Source organism: Pelophylax lessonae, assembly GCF_965119305.1.
Source record: "Pelophylax lessonae genome assembly, chromosome: 6".
NCBI lineage: Eukaryota > Metazoa > Chordata > Amphibia > Anura > Ranidae > Pelophylax > Pelophylax lessonae.
Window position 1 is genome coordinate 188,917,228 of NC_138773.1, and position 19,823 is coordinate 188,937,050.

Below are 19,823 nucleotides of genomic sequence, written 5' to 3' on the forward strand. Positions count from 1 at the left end.
AAAAAGGAATCAGAGATGTAATAGGACACAAGACACAAGACACATCACACTTACAACATACACACTACAACAACCATGCATAGACTCATCTACACAGACGCCATCTTGGTCCACCATGTATCTGAACCTTTGAGGGACGCCAAGCGAAACTCCTCCCTAATTGGCCACCATCTTGGAAATGCAGCCATCTTAAGGAACCTGTTAACTACCATTCTAAATTAGCGGCCATTTTAAATATGGTAATTATGCCTTGCTGTTATTTGATTATTATTCTATATTGTTTATGTACTTCCTTAAATGTTTTACATTGCATAATTAACAGTAACGAAAGTACAATCCCAGCCGTATAAACCATATGTAGATTTTTCTCTAAAGAGATGATTTTTGTTTTTATAACATTTTTATTAATATCAGATTAAGCGCATTATTTGCGATTTTACGTCTTCCGTTTTGCATGGCTTATTCTCACTTCATCTGCAGTGGAATGACTTTCGGCCATGTGATTCGCAGACAATTGTGGTCTGATTATATAGAATATTAAAATATGGTTTCTACTACATCTGGGAAAAACTTAATCTTGCTTTAGTTTCACTTTCATCGTTTAGCTAAATATCACATTGCATTTATCGTTTTAAGTTTGTATCTTATGTAAGGTTATCTCTTTGTGTCACTCAAGTATGATCATTTATGGTGAAAATATGTCTTGCGAATAAATATTCTTATATATATATATATATATATATATATTCCCTACTGTAGACTGTTTCACTAAGATTGGTATATGCTTTTAAAAAGAAATTAATCGATAAAAAAAAAAAGAACTCGGGAAAATTGCGTGGTATACTATGAGTGTCTGAACAAAATTAATTGGGTTTTTTCTTAGATATTAAATTATTTGCCGTAATCGGCTGGAGGCACTGCGTCATAATTCTATTGATAGTTCAGACATCGCCTTTTAGTAATAAAATTAAAAATAATCAGAATAATAATATTCTCGAACGTATAAAACGCACAACAGTCCAGAGAATTTGGATCTTTGTTCCATTTGAGAAGAATTTCCTTCTGGAGGATACTCCTGTGGATTGAGCGAAAGGGACCGCTTCAAAGGATGACACCATCAGCCCCAGAACTCTCATACAAGTCCGAAGGGATGACCATTTGCTGGACAACAGTAGCTGAATCGCAGCCTGGAGTTTTTGGAGTTTGTCTGGAGGAAGAAACACCCTGGCTGAGGACGAATCCAAAGTCAGGCCCAGATAGTCTAGTCTCATGAAAGGGACCAGGGACGACTTCTGAAGGTTCAGAACCCACACGAACTCTCCCAGAGTTCTCATGGTGATCTCTAAGTTTGTCACCAGCGCCGTGGGAGACTCTGCATGGTAAAGCAGATTGTTCAGGAAACCCAGGCCCGATATCCCCCGCTGGCGTAACAATGCCAGGACCAGAGCCAAGACCTTTGTTAACACCCGAGGAGCAGAGGCGAGACCAAAGGGTAACGCCACAAACGGATAGTGATCTACTCCCACGGCAAAACGCAGAAACACTTGGATGTCCTGCACATATTGGGATGTAAAGGTAGGAATCTTTGATGTCTATGGAGGCCAGGAAATCCCCCTGATGTAGGGAAGCCACCACCGTGCGAATCGATTCCATCTTGAATTTTTGAACTTGCATGAAGCAATTCAGTGCCTTTGGGGCCAGAATTGGACGCACCTTGCCTTCCTTCCTGGGGACTGTAAACAGGTTTGAGTAAAAGCCCTGAAAACATTCCGAAGACGGAACCGGAACTATTACTCCTTGTTGTAACAGGTCCTGTACCGCCCCAAAGAGAGCCTGTAAGTGATCCGTGGACAGTCGCGCATTGGAAGGGAAGAACGTTACCGGAGGGACGGATCGAAACTCGATCTTGTAAACGGACCGTATGACCCAGTGAACCGACTTGTCTTGTATCCGGAATAACCACAGGTCCGGGAACCGGCAAAAACGTCCCCCCACCCCAGATACTGGTGAGGGAGCACCTTCAGGTCGAAGGGGTCTTATCTGCAGGTCTGGAGAAACCAGATTTCTGTTAGCCAGATCAGGGTCGCTTGGAGCCACCCGAGGGGGCCTTGAAGGACTTTGATCCCTTATCAATTGACCCTAAGGGACGAAAAAACGTTTTGTGTGCTGAGAAGGAGGAACCCCGTCTACGACGAGGGTCTTTACCCTTGTTAGCCAGTGGTAAAAAGCCTTGGATGTCATCAAGGGTAGCCCCAAATAGGTGATCACCTTGAAAAGGTAGATCAGACAAGGCCTTCTTTGAGGTCTGATCCGCAGACGAGCATTTTAGCCAAAGTATACGCCGGAGGACTACTGCCGAAAACCGACAGTCAGGCCAATAGTGGAGCCGCATCCAGCGAGGCATCGCAAAGAAATTGCAGCCCCTGTACCAACTGGTCCGCCAGCTCCGCATTAGGCGGGGGGGGGGTGAGTTGGGGGGGAGTTGTTCCCCCCTCCACGTCACGGTGTAGTAACTTAGCTCAGTCAGTCAAGGTTTGTGACACAAGGGCAATAGTAGACACCGGTCTTAGTGCAGGCCCTGCCAGGGAGTACATATTGCGGGCCACAGACTCCGCCTTTCTATCTGCTGGATCCTTAAAGGATGGGAAATCCTCCACTGGAATCAAGGTAGCTTTATTCAGTCTGGAGATCGAAGGGTCCACTGTAGGTGGCACAGTCCACTTTTTAATAAGGTACTCCTCAAAAGGGTAGCGTCTAGCAATCCGCTTAGAGACCCCAGGGAGACGCTTTGTTGTCAAAATACGCAGAAAAGGGAAAAACATCTGCAGCTCTGGATGGCTTGTGAGTGCGAATCGTAACCTGTGCATCAGTCGCAGCTGCGTCCTCTATTTTTTCACTGAAACAACCAGTGCATCCACCAGCGCCTTTTCTTGTGCAGTGGCGGAGCGAGACGTGTCATCCTCACTATCAGAGGAGACAGGGCATGAGGTGGTAGACCCGGCAGGGAGACACACGTCTGCGGTGGCAGAATCTGCGCACGCTCGCTGGCAGGCTGGGGTGACCGCTGGATCTATACATCCAGCCCGTCGCCCAGTCTGGCTTAGTTGATCATAGATCTCACAGGAAAAAAATCCAGAAAAAAAAAAACAAAAAAAAACAAACAGAGATCCCAGCAAGAAACTAGGTCCTTACTCCTGACTATGCAGAAAAAAAACTGACATCCTATAGCAGAGAGAGGGAGTATACCTCCTGGGACTGCCCATAGGCGTAGCCAGAACTTTTTTTCTGCCTAGTGTCCTACTCCTGTAGGGGGCAATATAACCCTACTGTTAAGAAGAACAGAGACTGTGTCCGTCAATGAACAACAGATAAAAACACTACTAAAATAAAGCAGGAGTTATTTTATCGAAAATGAAAGGGAGCTAACATGTGTAACACTTTGGTTTTACATTGGCTGATCACAGATTAAGAGGTAGCAACGGGGGCGTGTCCGACTTCCGGGATGTGAGGAGCGTTTCTAGAGAGCTCCGCTGCCACTGATTGATCCTTTCAGCAATCCTGCTCCATCCGCCGATATACTTACCTGGATCGGCCTCTCTTCTACTCCTGGAACCACCAGGACCTGTGCAGAGATGGTAAAATACGGCAGGGATGTGCCCCCGTCCCCGGCAGGCTGCAGCTCGGACCGTCCGGAGCAGGCCCAAGATGGCGGCCACCCGCGGTCGCCAGGCCCGGAGGCCTCTAATAGCCCACTCCTGCCGTGGTCGGATGAGGGGGGTGATTGGCCGGCACTGCCGCCTTCCCCTGGCCTTCCGGGGGGGGGGGGCGAGTGGCAAGTCATCTGGACGGTCGGAAGAGCCCACGTTGCGCCAGATCATGGACGCTATTAAGGGGTGCCAGGCCTCCCTGACGTCTCAGATAGACACCCTCCGTGTGGACTTTTCGCTCCTTAAAGAAGACGTGAGTAAAATCAGGCAGAGGGTGACGACTGCGGAGCAGAGGATTAGCGCTGTGGAGGATGATGTCTTCCCCCTCCCCGCTGCCATCCGGGATCTACAGCATGAGCAGAGGGCGCAGGCCGCAAAGCTGGGCGATATGGAGGACCGCCTGCGCCGTAACAACCTCCGCTTTTTGGGCTTTCCTGAGGGGGCTGAGGGGGGACAGGCAGTGGATTTCCTGATGGACTGGCTGCGTAGGTCCCTGGGTCCTGACACTTTCTCCCCGCTTTTTGCAATCGAAAGGGCACACCGGGTCCCCTCCAGGGCCCCTGTCCCCGGGGCTAGGCCCAGACCGTTGCTGGCACGTATCCTGCACTTCAGGGATAGAGACGCGGCCCTGCGCAGAGCCAGGGACCTTCCTGATCTGAGATTCAACAACAATATTATAACCATATTCCCTGACTTCTCTGCTTCTACGCAAAAACAGCGTGCGGCCTTTATGGGGGTGAAGAAAAGGCTCCGGGACCGTCATCTCCCCTATAGTATGCTTTATCCTGCGAAACTAAGAGTGGTGCACGGAGGCAAAGTGCATTTTTTCCTGGATCCTGCTGATGCTGACTAATGGATGGATTCGCTGGGTAGAGCCTGATCCCTTGCTGATTGTCATGCGATACCTACTGTGCTGTGTTTCCTCCCTTGATGGGAGGCTTTGCTGCTTCGGGAGATTCGTTGCCCAGGTTCCTTTTCCACAGTCCTGTTGTTTTTTGGACGTTAATGAGCACTGAATTTTGTATTATTATTCTTTTTCGGCTGCTGGAACCAGTGGACTCCTGTGTTTGAGGCTTCTGTACTCCTGCAAGCTGGATGCTACATATCCGTGGACTTCGCTGTGGCCCCGGAGGTCCACTTGATCTATGAGTATTCGTGTACTTTCCCTACGGTTCTACCTTTGGTTTGGTTTGGGGTGTAGGTTTGTGACAGTTGGGGTCATGAACAGGGCGGGGGGAGGGAGGGGTTTGTTCTTTTTTGGGGACTGTTATCCGACCTATGTACTTTTGTGCTTTACCAGTATGCTTTTTTTTTTTCTCTATCTTGCTGACTTCCCGGAGGCCTTTATGGAGAGCTCCTACTATGGTCCCCGTGGGGGTGCTGCCTTCCCTGGCGGGGGTTGTTGTTGTCTCATCTGCTCGGATGGCTGAGGAGACGCTGACACTCCTGTCCTGGAACGTCAGGGGACTGAATGACCGTGTTAAGAGGGCTTTGGTATTCAATTATATTCAGAAATACAAACCGCATATAATTTTTTTGCAAGAGACTCATTTGACTGGCTCCAAGACTATGGCTCTTAAAACGGGCCTTTGTGGCGTATACCTTTCATGCCACATTTTCTACTCATGCTAGGGGAGTGTCTATCTTGGTTGCTCGCTCCTTGGGTTGCTCGGTTAAACATGTGGTCACTGATGTTTATGGTCGATATGTAATTTTGCTGTTACTCATTAATGGGGTGGTGTATACCTTTGTATCTGTCTATGTCCCCCCTCCGTTTACCATGGGTTTCTGGGACGCCTTGATGTCCCAGCTCCTCCAGGTGGCGGAGGGGCCAGTGATAGTGGCTGTGGACCTCAACTCTGTATTGTCTTCTGGGTTAGACAGGTGTCCTGGAGAGGATGGTCCTCCTTCATCGTTAGCAGCTTCTCTAGCCAGGTATAACCTGGTGGACTGCTGGCGTTGAAGAATCCACTTGGGAAAGAATATTCCTGTTACTCTGCCACCCATAAAACTCTGTCTAGGATTGATTTGTGTTTGCTGTCTCCGGATTTGCTCCCCAGACTCGTGGCTGTCTCATATCTGCCTAGGGCCATTTCGGACCATTCTCCTGTGTTGCTACGATTTGGTCTTTCTGTGACACGTGGCCTCCAAACATGGCGGCTCAGCCCCTTGTGGCTAACGGAGGAGGTCTTTTTTAATGCTACGGCTAAGGAGATTGCCCACTTCTGGCGGGTTAATCCGGAGACGGCTGCTGGGGACATTGTCTGGGATGCCTTCAAGGCTTCTATGAGGGGTACGGTTGCAGGGATTGTCCATCAGTTGAGAGAGGATAGGGCCTGGCGGGTGGAGTCTCTGCAGGCGGAAGTGACGGCTGAGGAACTAGAGTATGTTCGGAACCCTTCCTCCTCTAATTACTCCCTCTGGCGAGACAGTGCGAGACAACTAGACCTGGTACTCCTTGAAAAAACTCAGAAAAAACTTCTCTATCAAAAACAACGTGTATTTGAATATGGGGATAAAAATAGTAACATTTTGGCTTATCTTTCCCGCTCTGAACACCCTGTTACGGCCATATCTGCTGTGTATGATGCGGAGTCTCACTTGTGCACATCTAGGGAGGATATCAAGACGGCTTTTGTGGCCTTCTTCGAGTCCTTGTATACCCCTCAGGTTTCCTATACCACGGCGGAGCTGGACGAATACTTGCTGCAGGTACAACTGCCTGAATTGGAAGCGGAGGACAGGTTGGCACTGGATGCTCCGATTTCTGCTGAAGAGATTGGGGCCGCGGTTGCCTCTTTTGCTGCCAATAAAACTCCGGGCCTTGATGGATTTCCGGTTGAGTGGTACCGCGCTTATTCGGAACTCCTTACTCCGCGCCTGTTGAACATGTATAGGGAGGCTTTCGAGGCGGGTGAGCTCCCTCCCTCTCTCCGGGAGGCCCTTATTGTCTTGATTCCAAAGCCGGGCAGGGATCCCACACACTGTGAGTCATATCGTCCTATTTCCTTGATTAATGTGGATGTTAAAATCCTAGCCAAGGTGCTGTCCCTTAGAGTGAACTCGGTTATTTCTAAACTTATCCACCCGGATCAAACCGGCTTCATTCCCGGGCGCTCTACGGCGATAAATTTGCGCAGACTCTTCACGAATCTCCAGATGCCTTCGGAGGCCGTGGTCACTAGGGTGGTGGTGTCCTTGGATACTCATAAGGCGTTTGATTCAGTGGAATGGCCTTACCTGTTTGCGGTCCTTGCTCGGATGGGCTTTGGCCCTACATTTATAGGATGGGTTAGGATATTATATAACTCACCAGTGGCGCGGATTCGGGTTAATAATATTGTTTCTGACTCGTTTTCCGTGAGCCGTGGCACTAGGCAGGGGTGCCCTTTGTCTCCCCTGCTGTTTGCCATGGCCATCGAACCTTTGGCGGCCCTACTGAGGGGGGATGGGAGGATTAAGGGTTGTAGGATAGGGGATCTAGTTGAAAAAACTTCCCTTTATGCTGATGATATGCTGCTCTATCTGGCAGATTGTAATGACTCACTGACAGCTGCGTTACAGGTGATAAACGATTTTGGCCGATACTCCGGGTTCAGGGTCAACTGGACCAAATCGGTGATTTTTCCATTTGATCCTACCATAGTCCCTACGATCCACACTCCGCATCCGCTTACGGTGGTCTCCTCATTTAAATATCTGGGGGTGACGGTTCAACAGCCGGTCAGCTCCTACGTGGACCATAATATTACTCCGCTGATTCAAAGACTTAAGTTGACGCTGTCCACCTGGATCAAGTTGCCCCTGAATTTGATGGGGAGGGTCAATATTTTTAAAATGGTATACTTACCCCGCTTTCTGTATCTATTCTGGCAGGCTCCGATGTACCTACCAAAGTCTCTTTTTAGGGTTATAGAGTCTCTCTTACTAACGTTTATTTGGGGGGGGAAGCCGGCGAGGATATCACTCCGGACTCTGCAGCTCCCTGCTACTGCTGGTGGGCTGGCGGTCCCTGACCTTCAGGCGTACTATCTGGCGGCCCAACTGACCCATGTACATGCTTGGTTCTTCCCGGACCTCCCCAATGCTGCGGTTACGACCGCGGCAGCGGTGATGGGTTCCTATGAGGCCCTTCTCAACTCGTTATACCGGAGGGGTCCCTCTGAAGCTTTCATATAAAATTACACTGATCTGCAACAAACGTATTGGGGGTTCCTCCTTTAATAATTCGCCTAATGCTCCGCTGTGGTATAACCCTGGTCTCCCTGAATTGTACAAGCTATCTGATCCCCGCAGGTGGGCGTCCTTTGATCTGAAGTATGCTCATCAACTGTTCGAAGGCCATGAGTTCAAGTCGTTCCCGATCCTGAGGCTGGAGCTGGGGGTTCCCTCTTCTTGCTGGTTCCTGTACCAGCAACTTAGGCATGCAGTGGCGGCACAATTTGGTCTTAGAGGGGTGCACCTGGCCGTGGCCCGCCTGGAGAAGGAGCTCTTGGCTGACGATCACTGTAAGCTTATTTCCAGATATTATGCTCTGATCAGTCTGGATAGAGACGGTAGGATGGCCAAAATTAGGGAAAGGTGGGGCGGGGACCTGCCACAGTTGGAGGTGGAGGCGTGGGATGAACTACTGGAATCCCAGTTTGAAGGGATTATTGCGGCAGGTGATAGGGTGATTCAGCTTAATTATTTGCACAGGATTTATTACACTCCGCATAGACTACACTGTATGGGTAGGCTCCCTTCTGCTGCATGTTCCCGATGTCAGGCCCCTAAGGGGGACTTCTTTCATATGGTGTGGACCTGCCCTATGATTCAGGTCTTTTGGAAAGGGATCTGTCGTCTAATGGAGGAGAAATTGGCTCTTCCGAATATTTGTTCTCCGGATAGGTGCCTCCTTGGCAACTTGTCAGAGGAGAGCCTTGGCCAGTCTCAGAGGGTACTGACTAGAATTTTGTTCTTTTATGCCAAAAAATTGATTGCGCTACGGTGGAAGAGTCCTGACCCTCCCTCTGTGGAGGCTTGGGTCTCTATTGTCAATGGCGCTCTACCTCTTTATAAACTTACCTATCTAGCTAGGGGTTGCCCCAAAAAATTTAACAAACTTTGGTTAGTATGGGTGAACTCGGTCTCAGGCTCCTTGGAGGTGTAGTTGGGCGGTCCGCCATGGAGAGCCTGTGTTACGGGGGTTGGCCAGGCATTGGCCTAGTCCTGTGCGATGTGCTATTATGCTGGTACTACTGTTAGATTCTGGTTCCATATGGTCGGATGGTTGGGTAGGGAGGGAGGGGGTGGGGCGGGTTTGGGTTGGTTATTTTTCTGTTGATTCCATTCCTTGCTGTTTTATTGTGCTGGATGTTTGGATGGTATGTACTCCTGGTTTTTGTACCTGCTATCGTTTATTATTTGATGTACCTGTTATTCGTTGTCATTGGTTTGGAATTACTGTTTGTGTTTTTTTTTTTTTTGCAAATACCAATAAAATACCTTTAAAAAAAAAAAAGAGGTAGCAACAGTAAGGATGAGCTATGCGAGATAAATTCAAGCACCAAAAACAAATGTTAATCCAAAGATCTTGGGATAACTCAGCTCTGGGTCAGCATCTTAGTCTCAAATGTAGACGCTGGCCTTGAATGTTGTTTGATTAATAATGACACTAACCTTCTGGGGAGAAATAAGATGAAAGAATGGTCATGGGGGAACAGTGATCTTGAGAGGTTAAAAAATACCATGCAGATGTGCGCCTGGGACTGCAGAACATAAAATTCTGACATATTTTCTGCCCCAAAGCCAGAGCTGGCCATAGAAATCTGTACGAGGATGCAGCTGTATGCAAGTACTTGCATAAACATGTGTGTCTATGGACATATGCCTCTGGACGCAGACTTTTTGTATACAGGGTAAACACCTGTAAAACGTGCTTACGAATGTAACAATGCATACCCATGTACTGCTACATGCTGTAATTTCTATGGGCAGAGATGGTTCCTGGGTGGAGAAATAAGCCCGAATTTTACATAATATGCTCAAATAGTGGCTACAATTAGGGCATTTTACACCTAATCAGTCATTTAAAAGTGCAAAGAGAAATGAAGTGCAATAAATGATAGCAATTATGAGCAAACAAAAAACTTTTACTTACCTTAGAAGGAGTTTTAGTTGATATGGATTGCTCTGTAAAAAAAAAAAAAAGTTGCTTTCATTGCCTAGCCAAAATGCTACAAATCTGTTAGCCTAGTATTCTTACAATATTTCAGATCACAAAACATACTTTTGTTGTTTGGAGGTGGGCTGACAGCTTCTTCAGGACTATCTGTTGTAGAAAAGGTGACTGTTTTACCAGGAGTCCTGGCCATCTCAGATGCTTAAAAATAAAATAAAAACAGAAAGGTTACAAGAAACCGTTACAATTCATTTAACCATTCGAACTGAAATTCCACTTTTACAAAAGGAAAAAAAAATCCTCTTCAGGAACAATTAAATACCTTGCAAACAAATGTAGCAAATCTCATGTTTTGCCGATTTCTGATCTAGATAGTCAACTCTAACCACTAGTCTCAACACAAGCTGAACTCCAGGTAAAGTTAAATAAACAGTATATATATATATAAATAATCAGCTGTTTTACCTGCCAAATATTTGTATTTCTGTCCATCCAGTATTCAGATTTGCACTGAAACTCACCAACTTGAGCTGATTCTCCCTGCCCCTCTCTAACCTTTGCTGTATAGTAGACTGCTTGAGGCTAGCACTAAATCAAATGTAGGTACTTACAATACTTCCATTTAAAAAGTACATTTAATGATGTATTAAAGGATATGTTTACCAATTATTGATCTACGAGAATGTTCAACAGCACCCTCGTAGTTCATTGAGAACTACAAGCCATCTACCACAGTGGATGACGGTACTTGCAGTTCATTCATTCATAGAACTCTTTGATTGAATGAATGACGCGGCCATGTGGGTGGAGCTGCGCATGGCTGTGCTGTTTTTAAATAGTGACAGCTGTTGCAGGAGAAGATACAGGCAGTGGTGTGGGGTCTGCCTGCTCAAAATTGACCCTGGCAGCATAAAAACTCCCTGTAACATAAAAGCATCTATCTTTCCAGTGGCCTTTGCAGCTTCTCCTTGGCTGCTGTAGGTATGCCACTCTTCTGCAAAGTGCCAAAGTTTGAAGAAACAGGCCATTGGAAGCTGCTCTACTTTTTTTGGGTGTACTTCTTTTTCAAGTGACCTAGTGGTGACGGGGTCACTTTAAATCCCACAATCAGTCCCAAAGACGGTGCAAGGAAAAGTAACAAGCCTAATAAATGAGCAGGAAGTCAGATTTCTGGGGTATTCTCTACACGATTGGGTTGATTTACTAAAGGAGCTGGGAAAATTCACACAATAAATTGTATGAATAATTATTCCATTGACCAAACATACAGATGAAATAAGTAAACAGAAATGTGCTTTTCATTTGATTGGATCATTAAAAGTGAATATAGTAAACTCCCGCTCCATCGCGGTTCAGTTTTTGCGGTCCCGGTATATTGCGTTTTTTTTCTGTAATGTTATTTTACTACATACTGTAAATCATTGAAAATGAAATATTTTTGTGTTTTCCATTGCTCTGTCTCTCAGTATCTTTTATGTGTTTAAATGAGTTTCTATTGTTTTAAAAGTTTGTTTAAAGACCTTAAAATGCTTTTAAAAGTACAGTGACAGTTAAAAAAAACATGCCTACAGTGTATTTTAATAGGGTTTTTCTATTTCGCGGATTTTCACTTTTCGCGGGTGGGTCCGGAACGTAACCCCCGCAATGGAGGGGGGTTTACTGTATTTAAAAATTACTCTGAATTTTCCAACAGTTTTAAGGGAATCATAGCTGGCTTCTAATTGCTATGAAAAGGCTTTTTTTTTTATAGATGAAATATTGTATTTTAGAAAGTGGTTTGTGTAGCAGTTATAACCATTATATCAATGTTTAACTACAAAAGCAATAGTTCTTTTGAATGTATTTTTAGTAAGCACATATTTTGAAGTTTTTGTTGTGACAGATGTTTGTTGGTGACAGATTAGATTTAAAGTTTCAGTTTCCCTATGATATTTTAGGTTTTGGTGGATGCTGGAGAGTTAAACAACTGAACAATTTATTCTGTTTTTCTGGAATTCTCTGTTTTTGGCATCGGAAGTTCCTGGATCTGCACACCTGGTGTGGCCACTATGAGTTATGGGCCATACACACTATAAGATTTTCTGAAGACTTTTTCCTTTAGATTTACCAAAACCATATAATATGAGGTCAAACACTTTCAATTTGTATGCAATCTGGCAGGCCCTTGAACTACATAGAAAAGGTAAATCTGAAGAAAAAAGTCTTCATAAAATCTTATAGTGTGTATGGCCCTTTAGTCTTACTCTCCCTGCTAGATCATTATTCTGAACAATGCAAAAAGGTGGACCTGGACACAGAGATGAGTGAGAACATGAATTTCCAAGTGGATAAGGACAAAGTCAGGAATTTTGCCAGCAAGGTCTTACTGCTGGATGAACCAAGAAATACTAAGCCAGGCTTTAACCTGCAATGAAAATATCAACATATGTGTTTATTTAATCTTCTTAAGTTAGTCAAGCAAAATGACACCATGGGATCACCGCTGAAAACTTTCTACAGATGTCTATTTCTAGCTAATAAGAATAAAAATACTGCAAATGGTTTACCAAGCTGGGCCATTTTGTTTGAGCGTTTAGCAGAATGGAAAGAGTAGACCTCCCCTCCTCCTGTTCCACAGCCATTTTCCAAATTATCTGTATTAGGAATAAAAACAAAGCATTAAAACAAACTAGAAGGAATAGAGAAATAAGCAAAATGTGTTTAGGGTTTCATGAACTTACCTTCAGCATTTACTCCTAACACATCCACATAGTCCTTTTCCTTCCAGATATCCACAGCCTCACTCTCCGCATACAGTTCACTGACATTCTTAGTCAAGCTTTTAGTATTTGCGATTTTCTGAGATATTGCGCTGCTCCTTACCCTTGCACCTAAAATTGCAATAGTAGTAACACTGATTTTTTTGTTTTTTTTTACAGAGTAAAAACAGCTGCAAAGAATCTTTAAGAAATAGAATAATTTAGAATGCAATCAAACCCAGCATAAATAATGGACTCTCAAAGTAAGAAGTGGATAAATGCAACTACCAGACCATGCAGTGCAATCAGATCATGAAATTTTAGAAATACTGTATTTTCTACATTTGAATGTATATGCGCACTTGCAAAGTGAACTTATCCTTTTTGTCCACCACCCCCTGCAACGTTAAATTCTTGCATGTGATGGACACAGCATAGGTTTTACAGGCCCGTTTCCTGATGTCAGTGTAGAAACTTTTCCTGAACAGTGTAAATATTGTGACAGACTGTGGCAAATATACACCTGGAGAGGGTAGGATACAATATGTTGGCAGTGGGGAAAGGATAAGTGAACTTATATTTTAAAGGGACTTTGAAAACATTTACCAATGTCAGGATTAGTTTACACTTTACCAAGACAGCAACAAAAATTAAGAGTGCTGTAAACCTCGGTAATCTACATTAACAGCTATTTATCAGTTGCTTTCCATGAAATTTTGATTGTTGCTCATTAAGGATCTTTCATATAGCTATAAACTGAACTCAGTGCAGCGTGCCACACACAGTCCATTTGAGGCTGTATATATGATATATTCCAAAGTGAAGTACTCTGACCACAACCCATAGACTATGGACATTAAGGCACACCTATTTCACTGCGGGTTCATTTTCATTACCAGTAAAATGATCACTACTTTATCAGGCTCCCGCTCTGGTCCTGACTCTCAATCCTCTGGTGGGAAATCACTGCATGTGGACACAGAACACAAACTGCAAGTCTCTGTAGTTGGAAAATTTTTACTATCTAGTTACATCTGGAACATAATAAAAGGGATAACAAATTTTAAGCCTAGGTTTAACCTGAAAGACTTTCCCATTGGAAAATGCAATATACATTGTAGGCTTACAGATATTATCACCTATACTGCTGGTCAGCATTCACAGTGACCTCATGGTGGACCCTACTTGGTACTGTGCTTGGCATGGTACGCTGAGTACATGATACCAGCTTATGTACCATTACAGAATATCATTTGCCTGTCTGCATATTTTGAAATTACGGACCTGCTTGCAACTACTGGACCATGGCAAAATATCATTATGTGAGTTTTACATAAGATTTGGTAGACTTTTTTTTTTGTAAGCAATACAGAACTGCAAAAGCTACAATACTGTAATATATATGTTGTTTACTACATACCAGTTATCAGCATATCAAGATACACAAGTTATCAGCATGAACTCTATGACTGGCATGTGTAACTTTTCACACCAACCTTGCCATTTTTCTTTGGAATATTCCATCCTGGCAGAGGTGCCTATAGCTAAAAAGGCCTCTGGTTTACTGAGCAGTAGTTACAGTTCACAGGACAGTAATGAGGACAATGAAGGTTTGGTCCTTGCAGGTGGCCAGATCTCCACAAAACCCAAGAAAAAAAAATGTAGGTAGGTTTTTGCTCATAATTCAAGGCATGCATTGCTCAAAATGACCTTACTGCCACTGGGCTGAAGAAATGCAAAAAAATAAAGAGGGGATCTAGTTCAGTGTGAGAAAGGCCTAGTTTCCACTCGTGGTTGGGTGGCATTAACAACAAGTAATTTAGTCCTCCCCCCCCCCCCCCCCAAGCTGCATAAGCAGCCACAGGGTGTATATACATGTCACAGCTGCAATACTTTGTATTGCAGAACAGCAAGACATTTCCCTACATTGCATTTGGTGAGCAGTACCAGCCACCAAACATTACCTATTTAGGTGAATGGGACTCAAGCCATGCTGAAACCATGCAGTTGTGGTAAGGCGGGTCAGGCTTTTAAGGGTTAAAGCAGGTGGTGAAGAAGTGGCAGAATGCCTCCCTACTGACTCTTAAATGTCCAAAGAAGTGACATTAACCACTTCAGGACTGGAAGATTTTACCCCCTTAATGATCAGGCCATTTTTTGTGATACAGCACTGCGTTATTTTCCTGGACAATTGTGAGGTTGTGCGATGCTGTACCCAAATAAAATTGATGTCCTTTTTTCCCCACAAATAGAGTTTTCTTTTGGTGGCATTTGATCACCTCTGCAATTTTTATTTTTTGCGCTATAAACAAAAAAAGAGCGACAATTCTGAAAAAAAAACAAACAATCATAACAAAATGCCTACACTCTTCACATGAAAACTGTCAGCATTAGCAGAACTCTTTGGAAGGAAACCACCTCCTGTGCCTTTAAGAGTCCTTATATGAGTGTCCGTGATAGTTCAACACTAAAATAATAGGAGTGAAATCCAGAGAAATCCACCAGACCCGTCACCACAACGCGTGAGACCTCTCCCTTGGTGGTCAATTGTTTATAGGTCTTTACTCCTTATGTTAACGCTCACATTAAAACAAATGGACTCATAGCGTGACACAGTATCAAATTTATTATCAAGAGAACAACCCCCCCCCCCTCCCCCTCCCCCTTGTTACAATGCACTTACAAAAAACAAGCACAAATCCAGCAGCATAAACTACTCTGTTAGTGCGTATCAATCTCACCGCTCGTTTCTGCTTGCTGCTCGCGGTGATCCCGGCATAGGACACATATGGCCGGTAGTCAAAAGGTAGCTGCTGGATCACGCCCTGAAGCGTTTCGTCATTACGGCTTCGTCTGAGGGCGTGGTCACACGGGACTGCTCCTGCTATTTATCATACCGTCACCCAGGGTATTAACCCCTTGAACGACAATCTCATTAGGCTCAGTATTTTTGTGACAAGATGCTCGGAATAAATCATACCTCATACAAACGTTTAGTGCTGATGTGGTCCAACTGCTAACATATCAAAATCACTTCTCACAATTACTTTTCGGTATACCGTGCATTAGATATGAGGCTTAGACTATCAAACAACATAACCTAAAATTCACATTAAGTGAAACAACAATTAAATGCAAATCTATTCCTTATGTGGCACAAATGCCCACACTTCCACTATTATGTACCCCATTATACTTATTGTTTACTTGATTAGAAATCAAAGTACATCATACATAATTTAAAATTATAATTAAAATTCCACAAACGGAAACACATAGACTTTCTAAACCCCTCCACCCCCCCCAAAAAAAACTTAAATAATCACTTATCACATAAAACAATTCAAGTCTAGTTCCACATTCGATTATCCAGGTTTAAGGGTACTAGGTAAATATATCCACTTGGTCTCACATCTAGACAAACCACTCACTCTATTAGTTCCCCTCCACAATGGATGGGTCTTCTCTATGCCTCAAAACTTAAGGTCTGTGGGGTCCCTATTTTGTTTCTTTCTAAAATGTAGGGATACGCTATGATCCTTATAGCCTATGCCGATGTTATGGGTGTGATTTGATACACGTTTGCCAAGTGTTCTCTTAGACCTACCAATATACATCAGCCCACAAGGTCACTCAAGGGCATAGATGACATGAGTGGAGTTACATGAGATAAATTCCTTAATCTCAAACTCTCTCCCATTCGCCGTTGATTTAAAGGATGTTAGTCCCCTCAAATAAGTGTCTACTTGTTGACATGCTCTTCATTTTCTGCAAGCATAAAATCCAGCTCTATCCCAAAACATACTGGGTCTCACCGGGAGGTCCAAAACCCTTTTTACCACTCTGTCTTCAAACGTGGGTGCCCTGCGATAAATGAACACAGGTTCATTAGGCAATACTTTACTCAGCAATCTATCCATACTCAGTATGTTCCAATATTTCCTAAATATTGTTTCCACTGCTCTATATTGTACATGGTAACTACTGATGAATCCCCACTCATGTTTTCCATCGTTGGTCCTTTCTTTGTTAGCCAAACACATATCCAGTGAAACCAGTCTAACTTACTGTATCGCTTTATCCAACTGAGGGCCTCTATATCTTTTTTCCATAAACCTTTTTTTAAATATTTGTGTCTGTATTGTAAAGTCAGGATCTGAGGAACAAATCCTCCTGATCTGCATGAATTGCCCCTTCGGGATATTTCTTAGCCACAGAGGATGATGTCCACTATACACAGGCAGATAGCGATTACGATCCGTCGGTTTAAAGTATGCCTTTGTGACTAGGCGATGATCCTGTCTAACTATAGTCACATCCAGATAGTTGGCCTGTTCCCTATCCCAATGGTGGTCTAGTTTGATGTTAAGTTCATCCGTGAACTGCACTAATGTTTCTGTGCTTAGCCAGATAAAGAACAGGTCATCTATATACTAGGGATGCACCGAAATGAAATTCTTGGCCGAAGCTGAATAATAATGAAATGCTTGGCCGAAGGCCGAATACCGAACGCGGTGTTTCGCATTTTTTCCATTTATTTTGCCAATTTTTAGGGGGCACGCTGATGGGCACATTTTATGTTAGGGGGCACGCTGATGGGCACATTTTATGTTAGGGGGCACTCTGATGGGCAAAACAAAACATTTAAATCAGCGTTGCTCTTAACATAAAATATGCCCATTAGCGTGCCCCTTAAAATAAAATATGCCCATCAGAGTGCCCCCTAACATAAAATATGCTCATCAGAGTGCCCCTTAACATAAAATATGCTCATAAGCATGTCCCTTCGCATAAAATAAGGGGCACGCTGATGGCCACATTTTATGTCAAGGGAGCACTCTTTTGGGCACATTTTTATTCTTTTTTTTTTTTTTTAAGGGGCACTTTATAGGGCACTCTAATGTAATGAGCATGGCAAGTGGCAACAACATATGGCAGTCTGCACACTAATGCTTATGCAGCTGCCAGCTACCGTATTCTCCCCCAAATGTGCTCAGCTCCACATCACATACCTGAACTGCAGCCAGAGCCAAAAGCCGCGAACAGGGGGGCGGGGCGTGGACCTAGTGTCAAGGAGTCGCAGTCAGGAGCAGGGGGCGGGACGTGCGCGTGACGTCACACCCCCTACTCGCGGCTGGACAGGACACCGGCGGCGTGTGAGAAGGGAGCCGCGAGCCGCAATGAGGAAGGTGAGCGGTCAGGGCGGAAGCTGACATTGTTCTGCTCAAAATTATTCGGCCTTTTGACTTATTCGGCCGAACGCCGAAAGTGCTATTTTCTCTATTTTCGGCCGAATAATGTTCGGCCGCCGAATATTCGGTGCATCCCTACTATATACCTCCAGTAAAAAAGTAATTCCTTCCTCTGTTTAAAAAAAGTATATCTGTCCTCCCTTTTTGCGCCCATTGCCACGCCCCTCTTCTTGGTGTAATATTTGCCATCATACCAGATGTAGTTATGGGATAGGCAAAAATCCAGTTCCATCCCCAAAAACCTCTTCTGAGCATGCGGAAAATCACCTCTCTGACTTAAGGCCCAATTAAGGGCTAACAGTGCATCTTCGTGTTGGATCCCTGTATACAAGGACGATACATCAGCTGTTACCATAAACACATCCGGATGGTCAGGTAATGTGATTACTTTAAAGAGTTGTAGAAGGTCTTTCGTGTCTTTTCAGCCTTAGTCTGTAGGACTTGTCCAAATATTGGCCCACCCTTGCTGATACCGAACCAATACTGTTCACTATAGGTCTTGCGGGTGGATTAACAGGATCCTTGTGTACATTGGGCAATGTATATATAGTTGGTATTCTACTGAAACTTGGAAACAAAATCCTCCTTTTCTCCTTTTTATAGTTAGCATTCTCATATAACCATACTCAACCAAATTGTTAAGGTCCCTTCTATATCTAACAGTGGGATCCCTATCTAAATTGGGCATAAGTTTCAATATCTGATAACATTCCCAAAAGTTGCGAGTGGTAAAAACGTTTTTTCTAAAATAACCACCCCCTCACCCTTATCCACTGGACGGATGATTATATCCTTCCTTTTCTCAAGTGCTTCTATCCCCTCCTGAATATACTTCGGATTAGTGTTTTTCTTAGGTGTTATATCCTCTAAATCTCTCAGCACAAGCGGTTTAAAAACCTCTACATGTTGGTTCGAAGCTTGAGGGGGGTTAAAAAGGGACTTATTTCTAAGAACACTATCCACTCATATCGTTGGAGCCTTGGATCTAATAACAGTACTAATTTTATTGCCTAAAAAGTACCTTTTCAGATTAATCTTCCTGATGTATTTATGTACACATTAAACTTAGTTTTCATTTTACAGCACATTTCAATCCTGCATTGAGTATATTCACTTCTTTACTAGTCAATTTAACCTTAGCAAGATTATATATTCCTGTTAATCCATTTCTCGCCTTTTTCTGTTGGATCCTTCGTCCTGCTCTACAGCCTCTTTGTCCCCTTCTCTTCTGGGATCTGTTGATATCTGGGGTCTCTCCCAATGTGATACGATGGGCGATATGATGTACTTTGAGTTTTAATCAAGTAAACAATAAGTATAATGAGGTACATAATAGTGGAAGTGTGGGAGTTTGTGCCACATAAGGAATAGAATTGCACATAATTGTTGTTGCACTTTATGTGAATTTTAATGTATGTTGTTTGATAGTCTAAGCCTCATATCTAATGCACGATATATAGAAAGGTAATTGTGATAAGAGATTTTGATATGTTGGCAGTTGGAGCACATAAGCACTTATGCTTGTTTTTTGTAAGTGCATTTTAACAAGGGGAGGTTGTTTTCTTGATAATAAATGTTATACTGTATCATGCTATGAGTCTGTTTGTTTTAATGTGGGTGTCAAGGTGAGGAGAGAAAGACCTATAAACAGAGAGGATCCTTCCTTATTCTCGCTGGACAGTAGTTCAAGGCATTTAATTTACAGTGTTCTGGTGAATGTTGACTGCCTAATGGAGAGGTCTCACGCAGTGTGGTGACGGGTCCGGTGGATTTGTCTGGATTTCACTCCTATTATTTTAGTGTTGAACTATCATGGACTCTTAAAGGCAGAGGAGGTAGTTTCCTTCCAAAGAGCGCTGCTAACACGACAGTTTTCATGTGAAGAGTATAGACATTTTATTATAGGACTGATGTTTATGATAGCAGCTGCCAGTAGTGCCAAAATCGTATGTATGTAACTTTT

General features: G+C 43.9%; 1 protein-coding gene across 1 annotated transcript in view; it reads right to left on the reverse strand.

Moving 5' to 3' along the window:
• The window catches only part of ORC2 (origin recognition complex subunit 2), a 135,429-nt gene that overhangs the window by 92,883 nt on the left and 22,723 nt on the right, over nt 1-19,823 (reverse strand). Inside the window, exons 3-6 of the mRNA XM_082261318.1 lie at nt 12,591-12,740; nt 12,417-12,503; nt 9,979-10,071; nt 9,850-9,881 (exon numbers count right to left, since the gene is read on the reverse strand). Coding sequence (XP_082117444.1) covers nt 9,850-9,881; nt 9,979-10,071; nt 12,417-12,503; nt 12,591-12,740 — 362 coding nt within the window. The remainder of the gene's footprint in view (nt 1-9,849; nt 9,882-9,978; nt 10,072-12,416; nt 12,504-12,590; nt 12,741-19,823) is intronic.